We start from the raw sequence: 21,767 nt of genomic DNA on the forward strand, positions 1-21,767 counted from the left end.
TAAAACAAAAAGGTATATAACATATACATGTTATATACATTTAAACACACTAAAGATTTATTTTCTAACCTTGTTGAAGGTGATGTTCTGTTTGGTCCAGAATTCGTGGTTCCAGTCCTCCGTCTCCTGCCTGAGGTTCCTCAGACGTCTCTGCAGCTCCGACTCGTTCTCGGCGACGTGGTAAACGATCGGCCGCAGGTTTGACAGAGGGTTGGGTGGACCGATCCAGTCACATGTGGAGCTGGGTGGAGGTCTGAAGATCGATCTCTGCATATGGAACGAAAGAAAAATTACTGTCAAGGCTGCAACTATTGTTTCTTCTCATCATCAATTACTTGTTTTGTTTAATGTAAATTAAAGTTTCCCACAGGATGTTTTTAGATGTCTTGTGTTGTCAGTGTCAAACCTAAAGATGATCTAAAATGGAAAATAGTGAAAATTTCACTTAACAATTCCCCAAAACTCCAATGTGTTGACTTCAAGTAGCTTTTTGTGTTCAACCTACAGCACGAAACCCAAAGATATTCAGTTTGATGAAAGACTGGAAAAAGTGATAAACCCTCACACTGAGAAACTAGAATCTTCACATTTCGAATTCTCATATTTTGATCCTCGTGATTGTTTCTTTTATTCCCTTTAAATACAATAAATATAACGCTTTATAAGGGTTTACGACTGAAGGGCAGGGAGTCGCTCTGTAAAACTCTGTGTGAGTGAGGAGAAAGTTTCATTTAGATAGATAACAGTATTAGCTTGAGCACAGACAGAGGTCATGTGGCTTTAAAAAGCAGCTGTGCCACAGAAGCTTATCAGGTCTGAGCAGACTGAGCGATGAGATGAGCAGCGAGGAGGCGAACACGCTCGCACACACCAGAAGAGCAGAGGTAAGAACATCTTCAATCAGATTTACTTAAACCTCAGGGGGAAATAATGTGAGGACAAATACAGTTTCTCAAATGACAGCATCAATTCACTGACACTAATGAAGCAGATACTTCAATATCAATATGAATCAATTTTTATTTCAGCTGGTTTTGTTGTTTTGAGAGAAAATTGTGTTTATAAGCTTGAACTTGTAACAGCTCTTAAGTCAGGAGATAACTGGATTCGTAATAGAGTAAATAAATAATACATTTGTAAATAAGTAATACAATTTAAAAAATCTACTTTGTCATTATGAGTTGTTGAGTGTAACTAGAACAAAGTTCCTTGCTGTAATTCTTAAGAGGTCAATTCCTATACTTCTGCATATGAAATGAAAAAGTTTATTGTTTGTTTTGCTTTATCTCTTATCTAATAAATAGAAGACAAAGCACAGAATAAAAATATAGAAACACAATAATCACACTTGAAAGGTCCAGAGAGAGTAAAACACACAAAGATGTTTGTTCCAGTGTTAAAAACATGAGTAGAATCATTATCTCCATTAAAACCCTTCAGTTTATTTGAGTCAGGCAGGAAATCATTCAACACATCACAGACATACATGGATGAAGCTGCAGACCTGACCAACATGCAGCTCACACACACACACACACACACACACACACACACACACACACAGCCTGTGAACCTGCAGCTGTGTGATCTACGACTTGATCAATGCAGTAACACATTATTAATAACGATCACACAAACCTTAGGATCTGTGTTCTGCTGTGTTCGGTGCTCGGAGCTGCAGGATCGCCTGCTCCCAGCGGAGAGAGCCGCAGGACCGAGGCTCCTCCAGGTCAAACTCCGCCTCACGCTCACTGAACACATGTTAAATGATAACGACATATAACTATGATAATAATATGATATGTAAGAAGTTGTTGTGGGTCCTCAGATCACACAGTGCACGTCCTTCTGTGCACGACCCGACGAGCGGTCACGTGGATCCGGCAGGAAACATAGGTGCGCTCGGAAATCTCACCAACACGCTCCGGATGTAACAGCTCGGGCGGGGTCATTTTTTTTAACAACCCATCGCATTATATTTATCCTTACTATGTTTATTATATAGTATATTACAATGTTTTAACATGTATGTGCATTCCATAATATATAATATTTCTTTATTACTACAAGACAAGGCAGTGTTGACATGTAATGCATTTAAATATTTTCATGTAACATTTAAAATATATATAATAGTACACAACATATTATGTATCTATATTACAACAAGACAGGGCAGTTTATATACATAAACATATGCATTAAAATATTGAATATTATCTAGTAATAGTATCAGAAATACACAATACTCGAGTAGCTACGAGTACTTGAATTCTATCGACGTGACAAACGGTGCGGCAGCATGACAAAATGAAGCGCACCCAATGTTGGACAACCAAAAACCTACCGTTGAATCCACTTAAGTCGCATCAGCCGCGACATAACACGGTTATATCTGTATTTATATCCACTGCTGTTCGTGTATTTCAAGTTAAATTAATACATATTCACTAGCTCGAAGTGGCGGAGTCGAACAATCGTCCTGAAACCCCTTTAATTCAGAGTTGTTGGGCACAGACGAACTCCGTGTTAGTTCCCCCCGTGAGTAAAGTAACTCCTCTGGAAGGTAGCTAGGTGAGCTAATGTGTAGCTTCCCCCGGAGGAGCTGCGCACTGTCCGGCTGCGGGTCCGATGGCTGTGCGGTGGCTGTGCAGGTAAGACCCAGTTTAATCAAAGTGACCGGAGTGTGTGTGTGGCGGGTCGGAACCAGGCCGAAGTGATTTGGGGAAGGTGGGGCCCGAGTCAGGTGATCCCCGGCCGGCTAGCTTCACTACACACAATAGCCTCGACGCGGAGCGAGGCAGCGGAGGAAGAGCCGGACACGTCCCCGCGTCCCCGGGTCGGATTTGTGGGTTTAGACGGTGTGCGGGGCTCGGTGAAGTGCGGGTTTATTCAGTAAGTTGCGTTAACGCGGAGGAAGCGGCTGTGGGAGGGGCGACCCCAGCACCAGCCCCGCCGCAGTCAGTCATCCGGGCGGGCGGGCAGGCGGGCAGCCAGTCGGGCGGTGGGTGCTGAAGCTGACCGGAGCCCCGTCACCGCCGGAGACTCGGATCATCGACCCCCGAGCAGCCGCCCTGCTGCCGCCGGCCCATGGACACAAGACATCCGCCAAAATGTGCGCGAATGTGTTCGGAGTTTTGAAAAGGTGAGGACCGGGCTGCAGGGGCGTGTGTGGGGGGGCGGCAGCGGCCGGAGATGCTGCGTGAGATTGGGGAGGTGTTTGCTGTGGTGATGCTGCAGAGCCGGAGGGTCCCTCTCCCCCACCAGCCCGATCCCCCGGGCTGACATAATGCGCAAAGCGGGACCGGTGCGTGCAGCCTGGAGCCCCGGGGGAAGGGGTCTGATCGCCCCGGGGAGAGGAGGTCTGATCTGGGGGTGTCTCCTGCTCCTTCCAGCCTCCTCTGCAGGGTGCTCAGCTCCACTTGACTGGCTCCTGGCTCCGGTCTCTGCCAGGCTGGGAGAGCTTTTGCTGGGATTATCCTAATAAATGCTCAGATTTGGGAGCTGTGGCCCAGCATGCGTTCATCCACTGTGCTGGAAGTGCCCAGCCCCTCGCTCCGTGTTACATAAAGGAGCTCCAGGAGATGCTGATACATGATCCTGTCTGTAGTGAGGAGTGTTAATGCTGCTGTGGAAAAACTAATCATCATGTCGTGAGCTGCAGAATTCATATGCAACAGCCCCATCGTGCTCTCAGGGGCCTCGGCCTTCGTGCAACCCCCCCTCCCCTCCCAGACGTGGTTCTGCAACGACTACACATCCTGTGTTACCGTGCAGCTTCGGTGTGGAAAGAGAGAGTTCACCGTGGTGTCAGCTGGAAAGAATACCCTCAGTAACACAGGATTTAGGATTTCTCTAAATCAGGGGCCACGAAGAGGCGGAGGGGCCAATTATGTGACCCCCATCCATGCACAGGTCATTCAGTGTTCAGCCGCACATCACGGAATATATTTAGAAAATTGCTCCTTATTCAAGCACATTGTGTTCTTCATAAAATAGCTTAGAAAATGTGACTTCTTCACAAATTGTTATAAGTATGATTATGATTGTTATAAGTGACAGGACGCGAGCACCTCAGGGGCCAATCAGATTTCAGAAACCCGACCCTGGATCCGCCCCAGAGCTCGGTTTTTCAAATCTATTGTCAGATGTTTACGGTTGATCCTTATTTAAGTAGATGTATTGATCCTAATCAGTCTCTTCATATCAAGTATCTGTCAACAAGCCGGTCTAGTGTTTGACGTTGTTTATTTTTATGCCTCTGTGTTGGTGACAGTCGTGGCCTGAGGCGTGTGATGTTTTCGGGTTGTGTGTCTGTCCCATCGTCTGTGGACGTCCTGACAACACCTTGAGGCGATGTCTTCTAATTTGGCTTCAATGTTCGCATGGACTGAATAAGATGTCGGTGGTTAAAGGTCAAAAGTAAAGGTCACTGTGCGACCCTCGACCTCTCAAGCAAGAAGCAAATATTGAGGCACAGGTGCAGTTTTTAAAGCAACAGCAGATTTGGTCCATTTGCAGATTGTCACTTTAAAAAGACGCAAAACGACCTCATGAATACACAAAATGACAAAAGCTGAAGAATACAACTACAAACCGATGCAGTCGACTACAGATTCTTGTCCCACTGACACATCCCTCCTCTGTAATACAACAGAACTGTTTATAATGATGGACGACATGACGGCTGCTCTGTGAAGCCAAATCACTGAGAGCGCCCTCTGGTGGCTGGGTGCAGTGTAGGTCATAAACCCTGCCTCCTCCATGTAAGCAGATGAGACATGGACCAAACTAAACAGTTAACATTGTTCTCAAAGGCGGTTTCTGTCACGTTACGTATTTTTTGGTTCACGTGTCAATTTTTCCGGTATGTGTTGTTTTAACTAATTATTTTAATGATATAAAAACAGGTTTAAACTTCAGTATCAGCTGAGACTGAGTCCTGATTGGTCGAGTGCGTGTATCAGCGGTGATGGGATCACAAAAACCAGATGGGGGGGGGCCTATGTTCACAATGGAGTGTGCAGCAGCAGAGGCCCAGCGGTCTCAGTACTAATACGTCATGTGAACTGGGACAAATAACACTATGGAGGGATCTGCTGTTTGTTTTTCACAATTAATCCGTAAATTATTTTGTAAATAAAATGTGTCCAGAGCCCAAAAGGACATTTTCAAATGTCCAAAAGACAAATGGGTTCAATTTAAAATAAAAAAAACAGCAAAATCTTCACATTAGAGAAGCAGATTTTAGAGAAAAATAATAATTTAACCATATTCCTGTTGTTATTCTGACTAAGAGGTGAGATTCTGCAGAGGGTGAGTCGTGTGTAACTGGGAATTCATCTCCCTGCTCGAGGAACCTGTGACACACTCCACTAGGCTGTGAGTCTTCAGGCGGAGATGCAACCGACTGTTTCATATTTTTGGGTGTTGGTCAGACGCATTGATTTTTTCCTCTTCTGTCTTTTAAAAAGCCAGATCGACAGGCAGCATCTTTTCTTATGCGGATTAGAGAGCCATCACCAGCGTGTCAGCCAACAAGCCCGGTGGAAACACACAGCCATGCTCTGAATGGTTGTCATGTGGGTGTTGGGAAATGTAGGTTAACCTCGTGCGTCGTCTTGCATGATCCTCGGGAGAGAATCTCATTTGTTCCCTGACTTGTCTTTAGGTGAATTGTTATTCAGTTGATCTGAAGTTAAAAGGAAATAAGAGCAGACTCCACAAAAGAGGCGAAGGTCAAAGGAAGACTTTAGATTCAGGGGACACAAGAAGCTCTGGCAGCGTTTAACTGCAGTGTTTTTGGGATGTTGTCGTCATTGGACTCTGCGTATTGACACTAAATACAGTCTTGGTTCTACAGATCGCAGGGTTGGTATTGTGGGTGGGTGGAGGTTTAAGACTTCTATGCAAAGAAGGGAAAAACCAAACGTGGTGTCGTGGGCGAGGACACGTTTATAAATCTTTAAACAAGAATATTGGCTGCTTTCTTGCGTTGTTGTTTGTCTGTGAGCAATTATTGTTCGTGGCTTTAGTGTCGGTTCAGTGATTTTCAGTGACCTGCTACTGGAGCTCACATTCCGACAGCACGCTCAGTTCAGCAGCTTCTGTCCCATCTCATCAACTTTTCCGTTTCCACGCACTGACCCTTAAATCATGAGACAAATTAGTAATGAAACTACAAACAAGAATAAATATCTCACCAATGTCTCTACTAAATATTTCACTTTAATAGATAACGTCTCTCTGTGTCCTCCCTAAGTGGTTCATGGGTCAGACGGGTTTTTGATCTTGCTTCTGTAACTGGATTTCTCACAAGCGTGAATCCTCCCTGCGGAATCCACAGGGGTTCGACCAATCAGCTTCCTCTGAGGGAGGAACTTCCTGAAGTGGAAATCATAATGAAAAATGTGGAAACAGCAACAAATAAGAAAACACACATTAAACGTTGTGTTTTGTTGATTTGTTCCTCTGTTATGTGACAACCTGGATATATCAATAAATTCTCACATTTACAACGATGTCATAAAAAACTGAACATTATGTACACAGTTGAATTTATGGCTGTTATACTTGGTTGCATACGGGTGTTCCTGTGCCACTGGTATCAGCTGATAACTGAATTGCAGTGCAGATAGATCTGTTATATTTGGGGCAGATACCGATGTTGAATTCCTCATATCTGTGAAATGTTCACACCAACCGATGTTATCAGCTGATAAATTGGTCGTGCTCTGTGAACAGAAATATTTTAAGAGGGTAGTTTAGAAAAGCCGCCGCCTCCAGGCAGCACTGGCATGTAAAGCACTGACATGTGATTTTAAAATTGTAAAGCGCCCGGTGCTCATAACATGCCTTGATCACGGGTCTTTAAAAATCCATCCAGTAGCACCTTCCGAACAATGCCTTTTTATCATCATGTGTTTTGTGTAAAAATATGAATATTGGCTGCTGTAATGTTAAAGAATCCAGTATCGTTCAGACTCTAATCAGAGTTTGACTAAAAGGCTTCGAGGAATTAGAAGCAACACAGCCGACGCGTCAGGATCAGTGTTCAGTCAGATAAAACCCTTTTTTCTTTTCTCGGCACATGTGGTAGTATTTCTGGAGACCGGCACAGCAGTGGAGCATCAGCACTGCTCACACAGAAGATGGATTATTTTCATGTCTAATGACTCTTTGGCCCCGAGGCTGGATTTGTGACAGAATCTCCTACAAACTGTGGAGATTCAACACTTTATCCTCAGCTGGTGGTTTTGTACATAAATCTGAATGTTCTTTCACCACTGTGATCATGTCCAAATTTCATGTGTTGTTAACGTAACACAAGATATGAGACTTGTTTGCAAAAGACGACAAAAAAAAAGATAATTTACTAAAAATTAATATGCAACTCTAATGACTTCAGATACATCATCTCACCTTGGATTGTCATATCAGGAAATTCTTGCTGCTCTTGTCGTCAGCAGGAATCACTTGCTGCACAGAAACTCAGTCGTTCTCACATCTTCTGTGAACAAGTTATTATCTTGTGCACACAAGATAAGAAAGACTTTATCAAATATCTGTCGGGACTTTAGGGCTCCTGGCGTTTCCACCTGAGGGAAACACAGAAACGACAACTAGCCCAACAGAGTAAGTCACCACCTGTAGCTGCAGGGGGCGCCGTTACATAGTGTTGCTTTAAGTAAGGTGTGAGGAATCAAGGTGTTTTGGTCCAGACACTCGGTTGTAAATTCCTCTGGACTTGGTGGAGACTTTAAACGTTTGGCTGAAGCTGCTGATAGTGTCTCTGAGCTGCACTGGCAGCGATCCAGACATTAGTTGGAGGTTCTATTCATCCAGAGCTGGATGTACAAATATGAAAAGAAACGTTTCAAGTAATCCAGCAATTCGAGGCCTGTGGACAAAGATGTGACCTCTACTCGGGCTCTGATTTGTTGCTCATTGTCCTAACTTCCTGCCATGTCTCCTGTTTTCCAGCTTGTTTGGAAAGCCCTTTGATGGCGGGAAAAGGATGGACCATGGCGGCCCTCAGCAGCAACAGCATCCAATGGAGCAGCAGCAGCAGTCATACAATGCGCAGCACCCTGCCATGATGCGGCTGTACGAGGTCCAGAAGGAGGTGGCATCTCTGGGGCCTCAGGTCTGCACCTTCAGCGGCCTGCAGAACGACAGAGACTACAAGCGTCTGGAGCGGGAGCTGACCCGGCTGCTGCTGGATGTGGACCAGGTCGACACAGAGGGCAAACCGGAGCTGCAGGGGGCACGGAAGAGAGCGGCGCAGGAGGTGGAGGGCCTCCTGAGGTACCTGGAGGAGAACGCCACGCATCCGTCCCGTGTAGCCATCGAGGAGCTAAGCAACGAGGCGCGGCAGCTGGTGGACGACCGCGTGGTGGCCCCTCAGCGCGGCGGTGGGGTGGCTGAAATAAACGACGAACTGGTGGATGCCCTGCAGCAGCTTGTGCTGAGGCTCACCCAGGTCAAGACCGAGGGGAGAGTGCCGCTCCGCAAAGCACGTTACCGGGCGCTGACGCGTCTGTGTGCCGTGCAGGACGTGGTCGAAGGGCGCACGCAGCAGCAGACGCTCTCGCTGCCGCTGTCGGGGGAGACCCACGAGGCCGTGAACCGCATCAACCAAGTGATGGTGAAGGTGAGCGTGGCCCGCAGTCAGCTGGTGGCCCTGCTGATGGGCCTGAGTGGGAGGGACAGCTGCGCCCATCTGTCACGCATCCTGACGGAGATGCAGGTGGAGCTGGACGCTCTGGATGTTTCCGGGAACGCAGCAATCAGAAACTACAGGAAGCAGGTTGTGGAGGAGATAAACGGTCTGCTGAAACATCTGGACCTGGAGGGGGAAGGAGACGACACGCGCAGGTAGGAATAAAGGATCAAGTCGAGAAGACTTCAACTGCAGTTTAAGATCGTTTCATTATTGTTTCATCTGCAGATTGATGAATCCATTTGATGTTAGTACAAAAAATTCAAGTCCAAGATTCTTAATTTGTCAACACAAGCAGTTTGATAAATCAGCTTGTTTTCATATCGGTGACAAACGTTATTGCCAATATCAAGATGTCCAAGGCTCATCAAAGCTTTTGGGCTCTAATATCGGTTTCAAATGTGACTAGTTAGTTAATATTGTCTCGCAAATAAATTAACTGGCATCAGCTTCAGTTTTCAAAAGAGACTGGAGCAGTTGCTCGCACTTGTTGGAAACTAATTTGCCGTATTTCTCTAACTACAACTTGAGTCTATTGAAGTCTTATATCTTCCCTGTTTTTCTTATTTAGATACGAGTTGGGTCACAACAACTCCATACGTGAGATCGAGGCCGTGCGAGCTCACGTCTCCCACTTGCGAGAGGGGATCCTGCGACACTGTGCGATGGGCGATCTCAGCTTCAGACCCAAGGCCGAGCTGCAGAGCCTCCTCACGCACCTGGACCAGGTGGACACGGCCAAGAACCCTTGTATCCGAGAGGCCCGGCGCCGCGCGGTGGTAGAGGTCCAAGCTATCGTCACCTTCCTTGACCTCCGTGAGGCCCTGGTTTGCCGCCAGCCAGGCCCCACCGAGCACCCGTCGCACCGGGCCGTGTGGCTGGTCCTGGGCAGCCTCTCGGACCTCCAGGCCCAGGTGCTGGGCTTCGACGGCAAGAGGGTCGACAAGAGCTACAGGATCCTGGAGGAGATGCTGACCAAGCAGCTGCTGTCCCTGGACGCCGTGGACCCGCAGGGCGACGAGACGGCCAAGGTGGCGCGGAAGCAGGCGGTGAAGTTTGCCCAGAACATTCTCAACTACCTGGACATGAAGACGGACGAGTGGGAGTATTAACTGAGTAAGAAACATGGATCACAGTGCAGGAGGCGCAGGATTGGACGTCGCTGCAGGAATGAGAGGAGCTGATAATGTGTGTAAATACAGAAAAACTAACGTTATCATTCCAGAGGCTGTAAATATATAGACCCAAATCCCCAGAATGCACAGCAGCAGCGCTTTTCTTTCGTCTCTTTGTGAAAGTCGTGGCTGATCCTGCTGAGAAGGAAACATCACAGAACTCCTTTTGTGAAACACAAACAGTTTTTTGTGCTATTGGACATTTTTCTCTTCAAAATCTCGTGTGTGTGAGAGTCTTCGTCATTGTCGTCGTGTATTTGACGTGTGTGTTTGTTGAACCTGCTGCCAACACACTGCATAACGCCTGTTCCACAGCTCACCCCCCAGACTGGACCTGATATTGATATACATTTCTCGAGGGGGATGGATCGCTTCAACAGAGGCTTCCCCGTCTGGCCTGATTCATGTGAATGTCAGTTGCTAATGGAAACAGCCACGGCTTGTTTTGAACTCTGTGACCCAATTAGAGAGAACGGGGCTCTGAATACCTGTTGGTACGGTGGCCATTTTAGATGCTGAAATATCAAATTCAAAATTTTCTGGGTTATTTTGCTGCAGTTTGTGTTGAAATCAAATCTGGAAACGAGTTGAATCTGCAGCCAAATGTTCTTTTTAAGTAATTGAAGAGAGATGTTTGGACAAAAGTGTCATTTCACAAGTCATACTTTAAAAGGCCCAGGCGGTTTAAACAGAGACGGTAACGAGAGAGCGAGAGAGAACAGTGGGATTATTGATGTGAGGTCCGTCTCCGCTCCTGTGTGACCTATTTATCCCCTCGCTGGTTTGGCTCTCACACACACTGACCAAACCTGACGTGGAGAAACGCTCAAGTGACAAATAAATAGGGAGCAGAAGCACAGAAGCACCGATAAAGTTCCAGGAAACTAAAATCCATGTTTTAATCTCATGCGGCCGCCGCCCGTCAGCTCTGAACAGGAAGTCTGAAAAGATAAAAATACCTTTCCACCCGCTGCTTGTGTTGCCGTTAGTCTGTAGTATGTTCTCAAATGTTTGTTGTGACTTTGTACGATCGCGTTGTTCTATAAATGGATCAGAGAGACGAGGAGAGGAGGTGAAAATGTGCTGCTGCTGCTTTAGGTTGTTTTTTTGTTTCTACCCACTGCTGTCGACTGACTGAGGACGGGGGGAGACGTCCCTGTGGAGAGGACGAGGAGGCTGTGATATCCACTGGATTGACACATCAAGGCTGAAGCTCGCAGGGTCCTGTGTGGTAGAGACGACTGACGGTGATCGCAGTTGACGGAGTCTTCTAGAAACTGGATGGAGCTGCTGCTGCAGAGGAGGAGGGGGACTGGGAGAGGAGTCCAAATCTCTGTGCCTTTATTTTCACCCTTCCCTTGGAACTGGGTTTGTGTAACAGCAGCCTTGTCGTGCAGCGACTGAACAAAGACCAGGCAGCTGCTCGTTCCTTGGCATCAACGCACGAGGACGAGGAGAGCCAGAGCACCGAATGTGTTGAGGAGCGCACCTTGGCCGTTATCGCCACCAGACATTTGCACTACTTGTCAGAAATTGAGTGTTTTTGCAAATCAGTATTTACTCCCCCAGATAAAGGTGGTGGTGGTGTTGTTGTGGTCAGACTGACGACGCTTCTCGTAGCAGGACATAACATGAGTCACTTTGTGCTTTCACACTGCAAACAGCCTCCCTGAGAACAATCAGACGACAATAACTGAAACGGCTCATCAGCTGAATCGAGAACGCCCCCAAAACGCTGAGCTATCTCTGCCTCCTCCCTCCACCATTGAAAACTAGGTGTTGCCCCCCCGTGATGCAGAATAACAGGAAACCGGCAGCGAAACAGATCAAATGAGATAAAGAAGTTTGTCTTAAGGGCAAATAAAAAAAACAAAAATGAATCCAGAAGAAACCAGATGACGAGAAACTCCTGATCTCAATTCTAAGCAATAATATAGCGATTTTTTTTTCCCCAATAGATGAAATTCAAACATCTACTATTCTACGACTTCATCTGCTGAGATTTAACAGAAACATCCACAAAAGTAACTTCATTGACTCTGAGCAGAAGATCTGTTTGGCTCCGGCCTCACTTTGCCACATCAGCAGGGCCAGAGGAAACCTGTGGATCTCATCTGATCCCAGGTCCACCGCCAAACAACAGGAAAGCTAAACTGACGCCAACATTTCTTGGCCGACGAGACAGTTCATCAGCCGAGTGTCCTCCTGGTTCTGTGGGAACGTTTGCTCGCAGTGTGAACGAACACCAACGGGTCAAATGTCTTCATAGTTTCTATGAAACAAGTTGCTCAAATGTGATTTAAGCCACAAAGCTGAAGCAAATCATCGAGCTCTTTGTTGCCCCGCCGCCTAAACGCCCCTGTACTTCACTGCTTTTTGAAAAACGTGTTCAGTGAACTCCCACAGACCCTTTTTATCTCCATTAAAGCTGCTTTTGGAAACGTTCTCTGGCACAAAGCCTGCAGCTCCGCCTCCTGGTCGCAGCGCTGACTCATACGGGGGAAATTAGATTAAACAGTGTCGGTCGCCCGGCTGTTGTTGCAACAGATGCCATCTCACAGCGAAACCTTATGCTCTCTCAAACCAAACCAACCCGAACACACCTTAAGTTCACATGCTCCTTTTTGTATGCAGTAAAAAACATATATATATATATCAAATCAATATGTACATTTAGTCCTCGCAGTTCACTCTGAACTCTGCTTCCTTCTCAAACATCCATTTGAATCATTTATCAGAAGAGTTTTACAGTGTATAGAGAAATGTCCTTTTTCCGTCTCGTCCTCTCGAAGCCTCAGTTTTTTGGTTTTAAGTCAGTGTTGGTGGGCGTTCTGGAAAACACACACGTTTATTCTCTGTGGTTCATGAGTACGAACTCCAGAGGGAGCACGGCAGTGACGTGAAGCACGGTTCTCTACGTGTTGAGCTGAAGTCGAGATGTTTGTGTCGGAAAGACGGAGCAACTAACTAACAGTGTTTGTTCATAGACTCTAGTTCCGTTAGATCCAAGTTACACGAAACCTGTTTCACTTCTGAATTCATAGGGATTGTAATCAATAAGTGTTGTAATCTCTACAGCTGCAAAAAGCTATTATTAATTCATCTGTGAGTTAATTTCTCAATAATTCAATAAATCATATGGTCAGAAAACTTATCCTGTTCTTTAAGCCTTGACATCGTTATTTCATTGAAACCCTTAAATAATCAGTCGAGCATCAGATACTCAAATCTGAAAAGTATTTCTGAGAAGCTAAATGTGGAGAATCCAAAATAATTGTTTAACAAAATGTTCTGTCGATCAACTAAATGTTGCATTTACAGAAAAAGGATTTCAACTCTTCCGTTATCCAAACAAGTTGTTCCAAGATAATCCCATGAAAATTAGTCCATGTTTCAATACTTTGACTTCTCACCTGAACGTTTGTAAATTTGACGTCATAAAAACACCACAAATATAATAATTAATAATACTTTAGTTTTCCCCTAAAACAACTAAACATTTTTAATACAATCAGGAGGAAATAGTTCATTTGTTGGGAACTATTTTCTTCGTTTGTTAGACAAAGTCAAATTAAATGTGTGATGAAGGAGCGGCAGTTTGGCTCGATGTGTTTTTAAGAGTTTTATAGTTTTAACAGTGCAGCTCTGTGGCGCAGGAACAACAAATCAGACTATGATGCAGATGTTTGGTCTTTTGGGACATTTTGATATGATCTGAAACCTTTTAGTCCTGCTGTCAGGATTAAAGTCTACTGAAGGTATACGAAACAATATCTTCAGAACCCTGGTATGAATTATTTAAAATGATTTAGATGTATTGAGTCACATCTTGTAGAATCCATATTGTTGGTATTTCACATTAGGAACAAATTACAGGATTTCAGACAATGGGCACATAAAATATAATATTCCTCCCTAATTTTAGTCTCATGACAAAATGTTGTGCAAAAGCCACATCAAAAAGAAAAAACATTTTATTCAGACCTGTTATCATGAGCTCAAATATTGTGGCGTCTTTATTCGCTGTCATTTCCCTGAACACTCGGCCGGACGCTAAAAGCAGCTCGGGGTCGTCCGGCCTCTCGGTGGCACTGGAGTCCATTAGTGACGAGGTTTAAAAGATTCAGATCCAGTTGTGTGACGATCAGCCTTTTACCGGACGATGCTTTTATAACCAAACAACAGATACGAACGCTGAGTAACCTCCAGATTCAGAGGTTTTAAATATTAGATTTTCCTGCCCTGTGTTGAATGTAGTCACTGAGGAATGTTTGTCTGTATTTCTTTAAACCAAAGTTCATTTCAATAAAGTGAGATCGAAGTAATTTCTGTAGAATTGAGGCAGCAGCCGTTGATCATAACGTTACATCTCAAGGGACAAAGTGGGGAATCTGAAAACCTTTAGAGGAATAACAACGGACCAAGTGAAACATTTAGAATCGTAGAAAGTTACTAGAGGAACAAGAGATCTTGCTTATGGAGGAAACAGTTATTTTATTTTATTTAAAAGCACTTTTATGTTCCTGAGTCACCGTTGGTTATCATGTGTTGCCTTTCTCTCTGAGAATGACGAGTTTGCTCTGCGACAGGAAAGGTATTCCTTTTCTCTTTCTTCCCGAAAATAGGTTTTCTTAAAAGGCCTTTACCTGCATTGATTGTGACAGACTTCTGCTGTTTCTCCTCCGAGACACGCTTGTAAAAAAATAATAAAGACACTCCGAGGCTGAAAAAATATTGTGTGAATGCTCCATGGATGGTTGTGTTTTAAATTTGTATTCTCACTGCAAAATAAAGACGACTCGTCTTCATCTGTGCTCGTGTTTCTTTTTTATTCCCGAGTCTGGAACCTGTGCAGAGGAAACGACACGTTTCTATAAAAGGGTGAAGAAATACAAACTCAGGACTTTTTAAGAAAACATTCAGTAGCACCACAAACTCCCCCCTCTACAGAATATAGTATTTTAAATAGTGTTACTACAGTAAAATCTTTTAATGCTCTAAAGTTCATCACTGTCCTCAGACTGTCGATCGCTGCAGCTCCTCTTTTCAGCCTCTGTCTCAAACACATGGTTTTAGCTCCTGTCTCTTTAAGACCCCCCCCTCCTCCTCACGAAGCCCACTCTGCTGTGATTGGTCAACCGCTTCCAGTGCGTGAAGGAAAATGTCGGCACCTGGCTTCAACTGGCTTTGTAAAGGGGGTGGTCACACTCCGCTGTATTATGCAAATATGATGCCTAAGAATAATACTGCCCTCTCTGATTGGCAATGGATCAATATCCCTCTCGTTATTGATTACTTTTAAAAAACATTTAAAAAAATGTCAACATGCTACTCAATTATTTGTAAAAATGTGAAGTAGAAAATCTAGATATTAATAACATGTACCGGTGGTCACAGACCTTGTTCCAGATTATCACCTTAATGCTTAAATCAGAAAGTCGTTCTACTGTTTTTCATATATATATATTTTACGATAAAAGTCTTAAATCCCACGACTCTGCCTCCAGAGTCCAGATTCCTGAAAACCTCCAGAGTTCCTCCAGCCGACGACGGGACGCAGCTCAGAGGTTTAACATGAGAACACTGAGCCGGTCACGTTTCCCAGCCTGTGACCACCAGGCCGCCTCCACAGGGACGCTCCCTGCGTGGGATCACGTGACCTTTCACACTGCGACCGACCAAGATGGAGTCCCTCTCAGCTGACGCTCACGTCCGTCCTCCGTCCTCGGGCCTGAGGACACAGGGAGCAGAGCGAGGCCTCGGCTCAGGTGCAGCGACACTTAGAGGCTGTTTCTCATTCAGTGACACAGAAACAGGCCGAACAGAGTTTTTCTGTCTGACAGATGCCAGATTGGATTCAGACGACTTGAGGGGTAAGAGGATTTCATCTTCTTAATAATACTTAAATACTTAAGTGCTGGAACTAATGGACTTGTTAACGGGCACAAACATAAAGATCCTTAATCCTCGTGTTTAATTTGTGTTTATCTCAAAGGCCAAACACTCAGAATAATGCATATTCGTCTGTATTTAATTCAAATGTATAGTTTCCCCTCGTTTAGGTTCATAACGACATCACCGCTTAAATCCAAAGGAACAATAAAGAAGGTGTGTCCAGTGGACAAACGGTTAAAGCACATGGTCGATGGTTTGATTCCCAGCCAGGGCATCTAGCTCCGTCCTTGTTTTCTGTCTCTCACCAGATCAATCAAACATAATGAAAAATGTCAATAATAAGACATGAAACCAAGATAAAAACACAACCTTTCCTACATATGAATATAATCTGAGGAGCTGGAAGATTTTCAATGAGTCACTCAGGAAGGAAGCGTTTAAAAACAGGAAGGACACACCTCCAGATTACTGTTCTGCTCCAGTTATTAGGATCTGAAATGTGTCACTGTTTTTATTACAGGGGGAAATCTATGCGTGTTGTACAGCCACCAGGGGGCACCACATCCTCAGTCTGCAGTGGGCTGCTCAGGGCCCAACTCCCCCCCCCCAGTGCAGATGGCAGTGGCGTGTTATAGATGTGTGAGGCCATGTGATGCAACACGGAGGTTATAAAACACGGCATCGACCTCAGCAGCGTCGATACGAACAGCAGCCGGGATTTTAATGAGATTCTCTTTATGATGAATTGTCCAATTTGATGCTGCACACGATGCAAAGGTCACCGTCTGTACGCAGCAGCTGTAAAACACTCACAGAACAAGGTGTGGAAGTGGTTCTCACAGGAAACTGTATCGATGTCAGATGTGTGGTGTGATGTCGAGTTGTGGTTCGAGTTGTGTCACATTTACACCAGGAGCTGCAATTCACACAAAGCAGGCTGTTCCTATTCTGCGTTAACACTCGACTGTGCGTTCAGTTGATGTTTAAAGGTCCGGCGTGTGGAGGTTCAGTTAAAGGGCTCTAACGGCAGAAATAAAAGATACCAAGAAAGTGACAGAATTGCCGCATCAGTGCCAGAAGTGAACCCACATCCGGGTGTGGGCTGGAAGGGGAGGGGGGGGTGAGCGAGGGGTGAGCGAGATTCTGCTGCAACATCCATCTTCATCACTAGATCCTACAAACTGAACTTTGAGGACTGAACAGCACCAGTTAGTGTCCAGGAATGTAACATCACAAGAGCCAGTGACACCACAATGTTCCAATACCAACAGCTGAAGAATGATGAAGTCACCCAGTGGTTACAGATCTGAACCTGTGGTCAACTTTATCTGTAAACAGGCTGATCCCAGTGAAACACTGGTGAGAGGATTGTTTTTGCATGAATAACATGACCTCATTAGAGACGTACTCACCAGGAACTCTCCCAACACAAACATCCAACGTGTGCAGAGAAGAAACTCCTCCAGACTTTCTGCAGGGAAATGTTTGACTCCTCAGATCATCCATCACCTTTCAATGATGTGGAACAGCTCACACCTGTGCTGGGCTGTGCAAGTACTCATGGGAAATGTAGTTTATCATAATCAAAGGCCCCAAGATCCAAATACACAAGAAGAGGACCTCGACATAAATCAAATAAAGCTGCTACAAATAACTCTTTCCTCAATTAATGAGTTAATAATTTTGGATACCACAAAGCAACATATTCAGACAGTTTATTTTGTCCATCCAAAAATCTGAAACACTAAATATTCTGTAAGTATAAATATATATATATATATATATATATATATATATATATATATATATATATATATGTATGCACGGACCTATGAATAGGTATTTGGTGATATATGCAGTGGAGTAAAAGTGAAAGTATCCCAAAATAATGACCTTTTAAGGCCTATAGATTATTTACAGTAAATAATCTCGAATTAATTCAAATTAATCCAAACAATAAACAAAGATGGAAGCTAACATTTGCTCCCTGTTGCCACAATAGCTTTGTCAATGTTGGATCTTTTTATTCAGGCCTTAATGTCTTTTACAGATTCTTGTGTGATGGACAGAAAAGAAACCAAACAACAGAACTGGACAGTTTTTAAGATTAATAAAGACAGGAACAAGCCGAGTCAAACAAGGGCCAAAGTCATAAAAAGTCTCATCAACAACAAGCCTGTATTTATGCTCTCTGGCTGTTTCCAGCTGTGTCACGTCAACTTATCACAACATTTCTCTTTGGACCCGAGTGAGAGCCGGAGCATCAGGAGGGATAAACATGGAGAGATAACGGCCGTGGATTCTCTGTGTGGTTATGTCACGAGGAACACAACACCCAGAGGGGGGTCCGACCGAGAGGAGCACAGTGAGAAGAGCAAGATGTTCAGGAGGTGGTGCAGAGCCCGAGGACCAACGATGAATTCCTATTAATAAACAGAGTGCATGTCTGCTTGTTCCATGTAAAAATAGTCCCAGAGCAGAATCACTTTGAACAGGGAGGGAGGAGGAAGAGCTGCAGAGAGCGGCCGGGTGGGGGTGGGGGATCCAGGGATGAAGGGAGGACAGTGTTGTGGACGGTGGTTATGTCATGCGGTATGCAGCAGGGTCCCCGGCGCTGTCAGCTGTGCAGCGGTGCAGAAACAGAGGAGGGGGCCTGTTACGTAAACGCTCGCCGAGCCTCTTCACTGGGTGAGCGGAGCCGCCATCGATTAGCGTAAGCTGCTGGAGCTGCAGCGCCGGGGGGGGGGGGGCTCAAACAAAATGGTCTCTAATCCCTTTGACCTGGGTGGCAGACACACGGACCACCAGCAGCCGGGTTATTGACTCAGTGAGTTTGACATTGGATTGGCTTCACCTCGCTGCGGTTGAACGACCCGGAGTCAGAGTTCAACCGACCCAAATGGAAAAACTGTGGAATCCTGCTGCTGGTTTATGGCTTTGTTATGTGGCCCCGTGCAGGAGGTGAAAACATAACCTCCATGGTGGAGGTAAAACTCCTCACTATTGAAGTTTGAGGGGTTTTAACTTCACTGCACCACACTCACGGGGTCGGGGGAGGACTTGAAGCTTCCCCGTGTTCCTCACTGAGCTGGAAAACTTGGGTGAAGTCCGAGGCCCATCTGCTGTAACCGTGGTAATTACCCTGACAGATAAACACTGGACTGCAGCTCATTGCAGGACAACAGCTGGAGACTCCATTTTGCACAGTACAGTTAATACACAGAGACGTTCCATCCATCCCACCATCCATCGATACAGAGCCTGACGGTGATGGTGCCATATTTGGCCGGTTGCCACAGTAACAGGAGGAATTACTCACTCCTCCGCAGCAGCTGGCCTCCGTTTGGCCCGTGGATATTAGTGTGTGTCTCCACTCCCACGTTCTACATCTGCACTTCGCCGTTAGCTCGCCGTGCAGTGCCAGGAAGAGGCCGAGCACAACTGGCGGTGGCAGAATAGCGAGGGAGTTACCTAGTGTGACTGTGATCTGTGTCGGTGTCACACACGTCCGTCTGAGGGACCATCGTCCACGTTAAACATCAGCTTCTCCTGAAGTGAACTCATAGATAGAGGATATTTATCCGTCACGCTTAACAAAAATGCTCGTCCATTTCTCTCTGCACGGTAGTTCTGCATTTTTCATGTACTCTGGTGTGTTCACATCGCAGTGCCTGAGCTGAAAGCCCCCGAGTGAGAGCTGGTCATATTTTATTCAGATCCAATCCTCTGCGAGTCCACTCGGAGCTCATGTGTCGTGGTGCTGAGCAGGGCTGGGTGAATGTCTCACCTCAGCCTGCAGGGGGCAGCCGATCATCGAGCCACGTGCGTGTCCTTCTCACCTTGAGCAGGACATGTGATGTGTTTGGGTTTTTCAGAAGCTGCTGTTCCCTCACCTCCTCCCTGTGGGGGTCAGAGCTGTTTCCTCCCAACCTGTGACACAGATATTTCACTGGAGCAGAAGGAGGAAGAAACAAAGTGCTTGAGAAGTTGAACAATCGTACTTGTGCTGTGGTCACATTTAAAGGTTCATGAATCCTGAAAGTGGGATAATGTGCGTTCCTGGGTCACTGCTGTGAAAGGTTTGTTGACCGGTTTCTGTTTCTGCTGGACGCGAAAGTAACAAGTTAAACATATGGGAGGGATTTGTGTCAGCCCCCTAGTGGCCAAAATATAAACTAATACAGCTTTAAAAGTCCTTTCAAAGTTACTACAAGGAGTTCTTAAATGGTTATGAAATGGTCTCATTTTAATATTGCTGCCTCTTTATGACCTTATCAGGCAGAAAATTGTCTTTTTATACAAATTATTCTCAAAGTCTGTGATCGGGGTTAGGGTTACATTCGCTTTTTATTGGTTGGGGAATTTTGACAGACAGGAAATCAAAGCACAAGCAGGTTACATTAGAGTGTAAGCACAGGGTTTTGAGTGACAGCATAACAAAATCTCAACAATTCGGGCTCTCAAGCTGAAAGACCATGCTCCTGAATAAATTATAATAAGTACGTGAGTAAGACTCACATAAATCGTTATTAACTGATTCCTAATCGAATTGTCTGGAGCTGCGTCTTTGGGCCAAAGTACAGTCGTCCCGTGTCGCTGCACGTTCACCCAGCAGAGGTCAAACTCACTCTGCACCTGCTCATACCACCAGGAATGAGACGCACCTTCTTCTGCAAACACACACCTGCTGAGAGAAAAGGCTGCTCCTCTGGTAAAGGGCTTGAGATGGGGAGTGTTTCCTGGCTGCTAACTTATCACAGTGAGCATTGTAACGAGCTGAAAACACACGGTAAACATTAATCTGGCTAAACATTAGCATGTTAGCGTTTGCTGCCTTCGAAGGAACATGAGAGCTCGTGATTACAAAATCAAAGTCATTTGAATGAGGGAGTTTCTTCAGCTCATTGTGGGAACTGTTAATTTTCTCTTTGATTTTTGAGGTGTTGACCTTCTATGTAAAGAGCCTTGAGATAATGTGTATTATGATTCGGTGCTTGTGGCAGTTGACCATCCCACCGGGCTCTACCACACACAGCCAGAGACAAGGGGGTGGCTTGCAAGGGTGCAGCATCTTTATTACAGTGTTCACCACCACACACACACAGGAGCAAACATAAATCAAAGTCAAGTTAACTTCCTGAACTCTGCAGCTCAGTGTCTCTGTGTGTCGATGTCTCGCTGTGTGTCCCTCTCCTCAGTGTCCATCACTGTCTTCCTTTTAAACCTGAGGCTCAATCAGCTGACAGCTCTCACCTGCGCTGATTGGTCCTCTGGTGCAGGTGAAGGTACCAGCCCCCTCCCCTCCACATACCCCCATCACCAAATTCAGGCCAGGGATCCATCCAGCCTGACCTACTCCCCCCCTCCCGCCTCCCCACAGGCCAGGTGAGGAAGCCAGCCTGCACGCTGAGGCTCTCTGGGGATCGGGCAGGTGGGCACCGCCACACAGGCGCCCGGGAAACAGGAGCCGACGGGGCATCAACCTCAGCTCCGACGAGGGGCCCCGAACAGGAGCAGCAGCAGGGGACGTTTTAGGTTTTTTTAAGGAGAAACTGAAGCTTTCAGATAAAACCTTTGTTAAATTCAAGGAGCTGATTGTGAATGTCCCTTAATCACAAACATGTCGATTGTTCTACTTCTGCACACTGACTCGTGTCAATGGTGTCCGCCTCTGTTTACTCGACCAGAGTATAATTGTACAACTTAATACAGTCAAGATCAATGGTTGATGGGACGGCTTTGGCATTAGAGATGCGCTTGAGCAATGAACTGCGGGTTAAAGCTTTTTTCGCTGATGTGTAAATACGGTGGATTCTACCTTTCTTCTGGTTTCTGGGGTCAGTCAGGTCGAGATACAGATACGTTATGACAGCATCATCAAATGTTTTGTAATCTGATGTCAATCCAGCTTCCCATAATACATCTGGAGAGCAGAACCTGCCGAGAAGGTCCTCAACCACGGCCATGGCAATTAA

The 21,767-nt window shown here is 45.6% G+C and overlaps 2 protein-coding genes across 3 annotated transcripts in view; one reads left to right on the plus strand and one right to left on the minus strand.

Annotated features, from left to right (window-relative positions):
* LOC118116283 (cytochrome c oxidase assembly factor 8) overlaps positions 1 to 2,003 on the minus strand; it is a 5,788-nt gene extending 3,785 nt beyond the window's left edge. Inside the window, exons 1-2 of the mRNA XM_035167840.2 lie at positions 1,639 to 2,003; positions 70 to 267 (exon numbers count right to left, since the gene is read on the minus strand). Of these exons, the coding sequence (XP_035023731.2) occupies positions 70 to 267; positions 1,639 to 1,779 (339 nt within the window). The 5' untranslated portion in view covers positions 1,780 to 2,003. The remainder of the gene's footprint in view (positions 1 to 69; positions 268 to 1,638) is intronic.
* Positions 2,004 to 2,175: 172 nt separating this feature from the next.
* bag5 (BCL2 associated athanogene 5) lies at positions 2,176 to 14,705 on the plus strand. Of its 2 annotated transcripts, none has more exons than XM_035167838.2 (3): positions 2,176 to 3,145; positions 7,984 to 8,877; positions 9,294 to 14,705. In XM_035167838.2, the coding sequence occupies exons 1-3, from the start codon at positions 3,114 to 3,116 to the stop codon at positions 9,832 to 9,834; spliced, it is 1,467 nt and encodes a 488-aa protein (XP_035023729.1). In that variant the 5' UTR covers positions 2,176 to 3,113; the 3' UTR covers positions 9,835 to 14,705. The 2 variants fall into 2 exon arrangements, with proteins under 2 accessions (XP_035023729.1, XP_035023730.1); XM_035167839.2 differs by having other exon boundaries at positions 2,177 to 2,654.
* The last annotated feature ends 7,062 nt before the right edge of the window (positions 14,706 to 21,767 follow it).

This window comes from Hippoglossus stenolepis, chromosome 10 (genome assembly GCF_022539355.2).
Source record: "Hippoglossus stenolepis isolate QCI-W04-F060 chromosome 10, HSTE1.2, whole genome shotgun sequence".
NCBI classification, from domain to species: Eukaryota; Metazoa; Chordata; class Actinopteri; order Pleuronectiformes; family Pleuronectidae; genus Hippoglossus; species Hippoglossus stenolepis.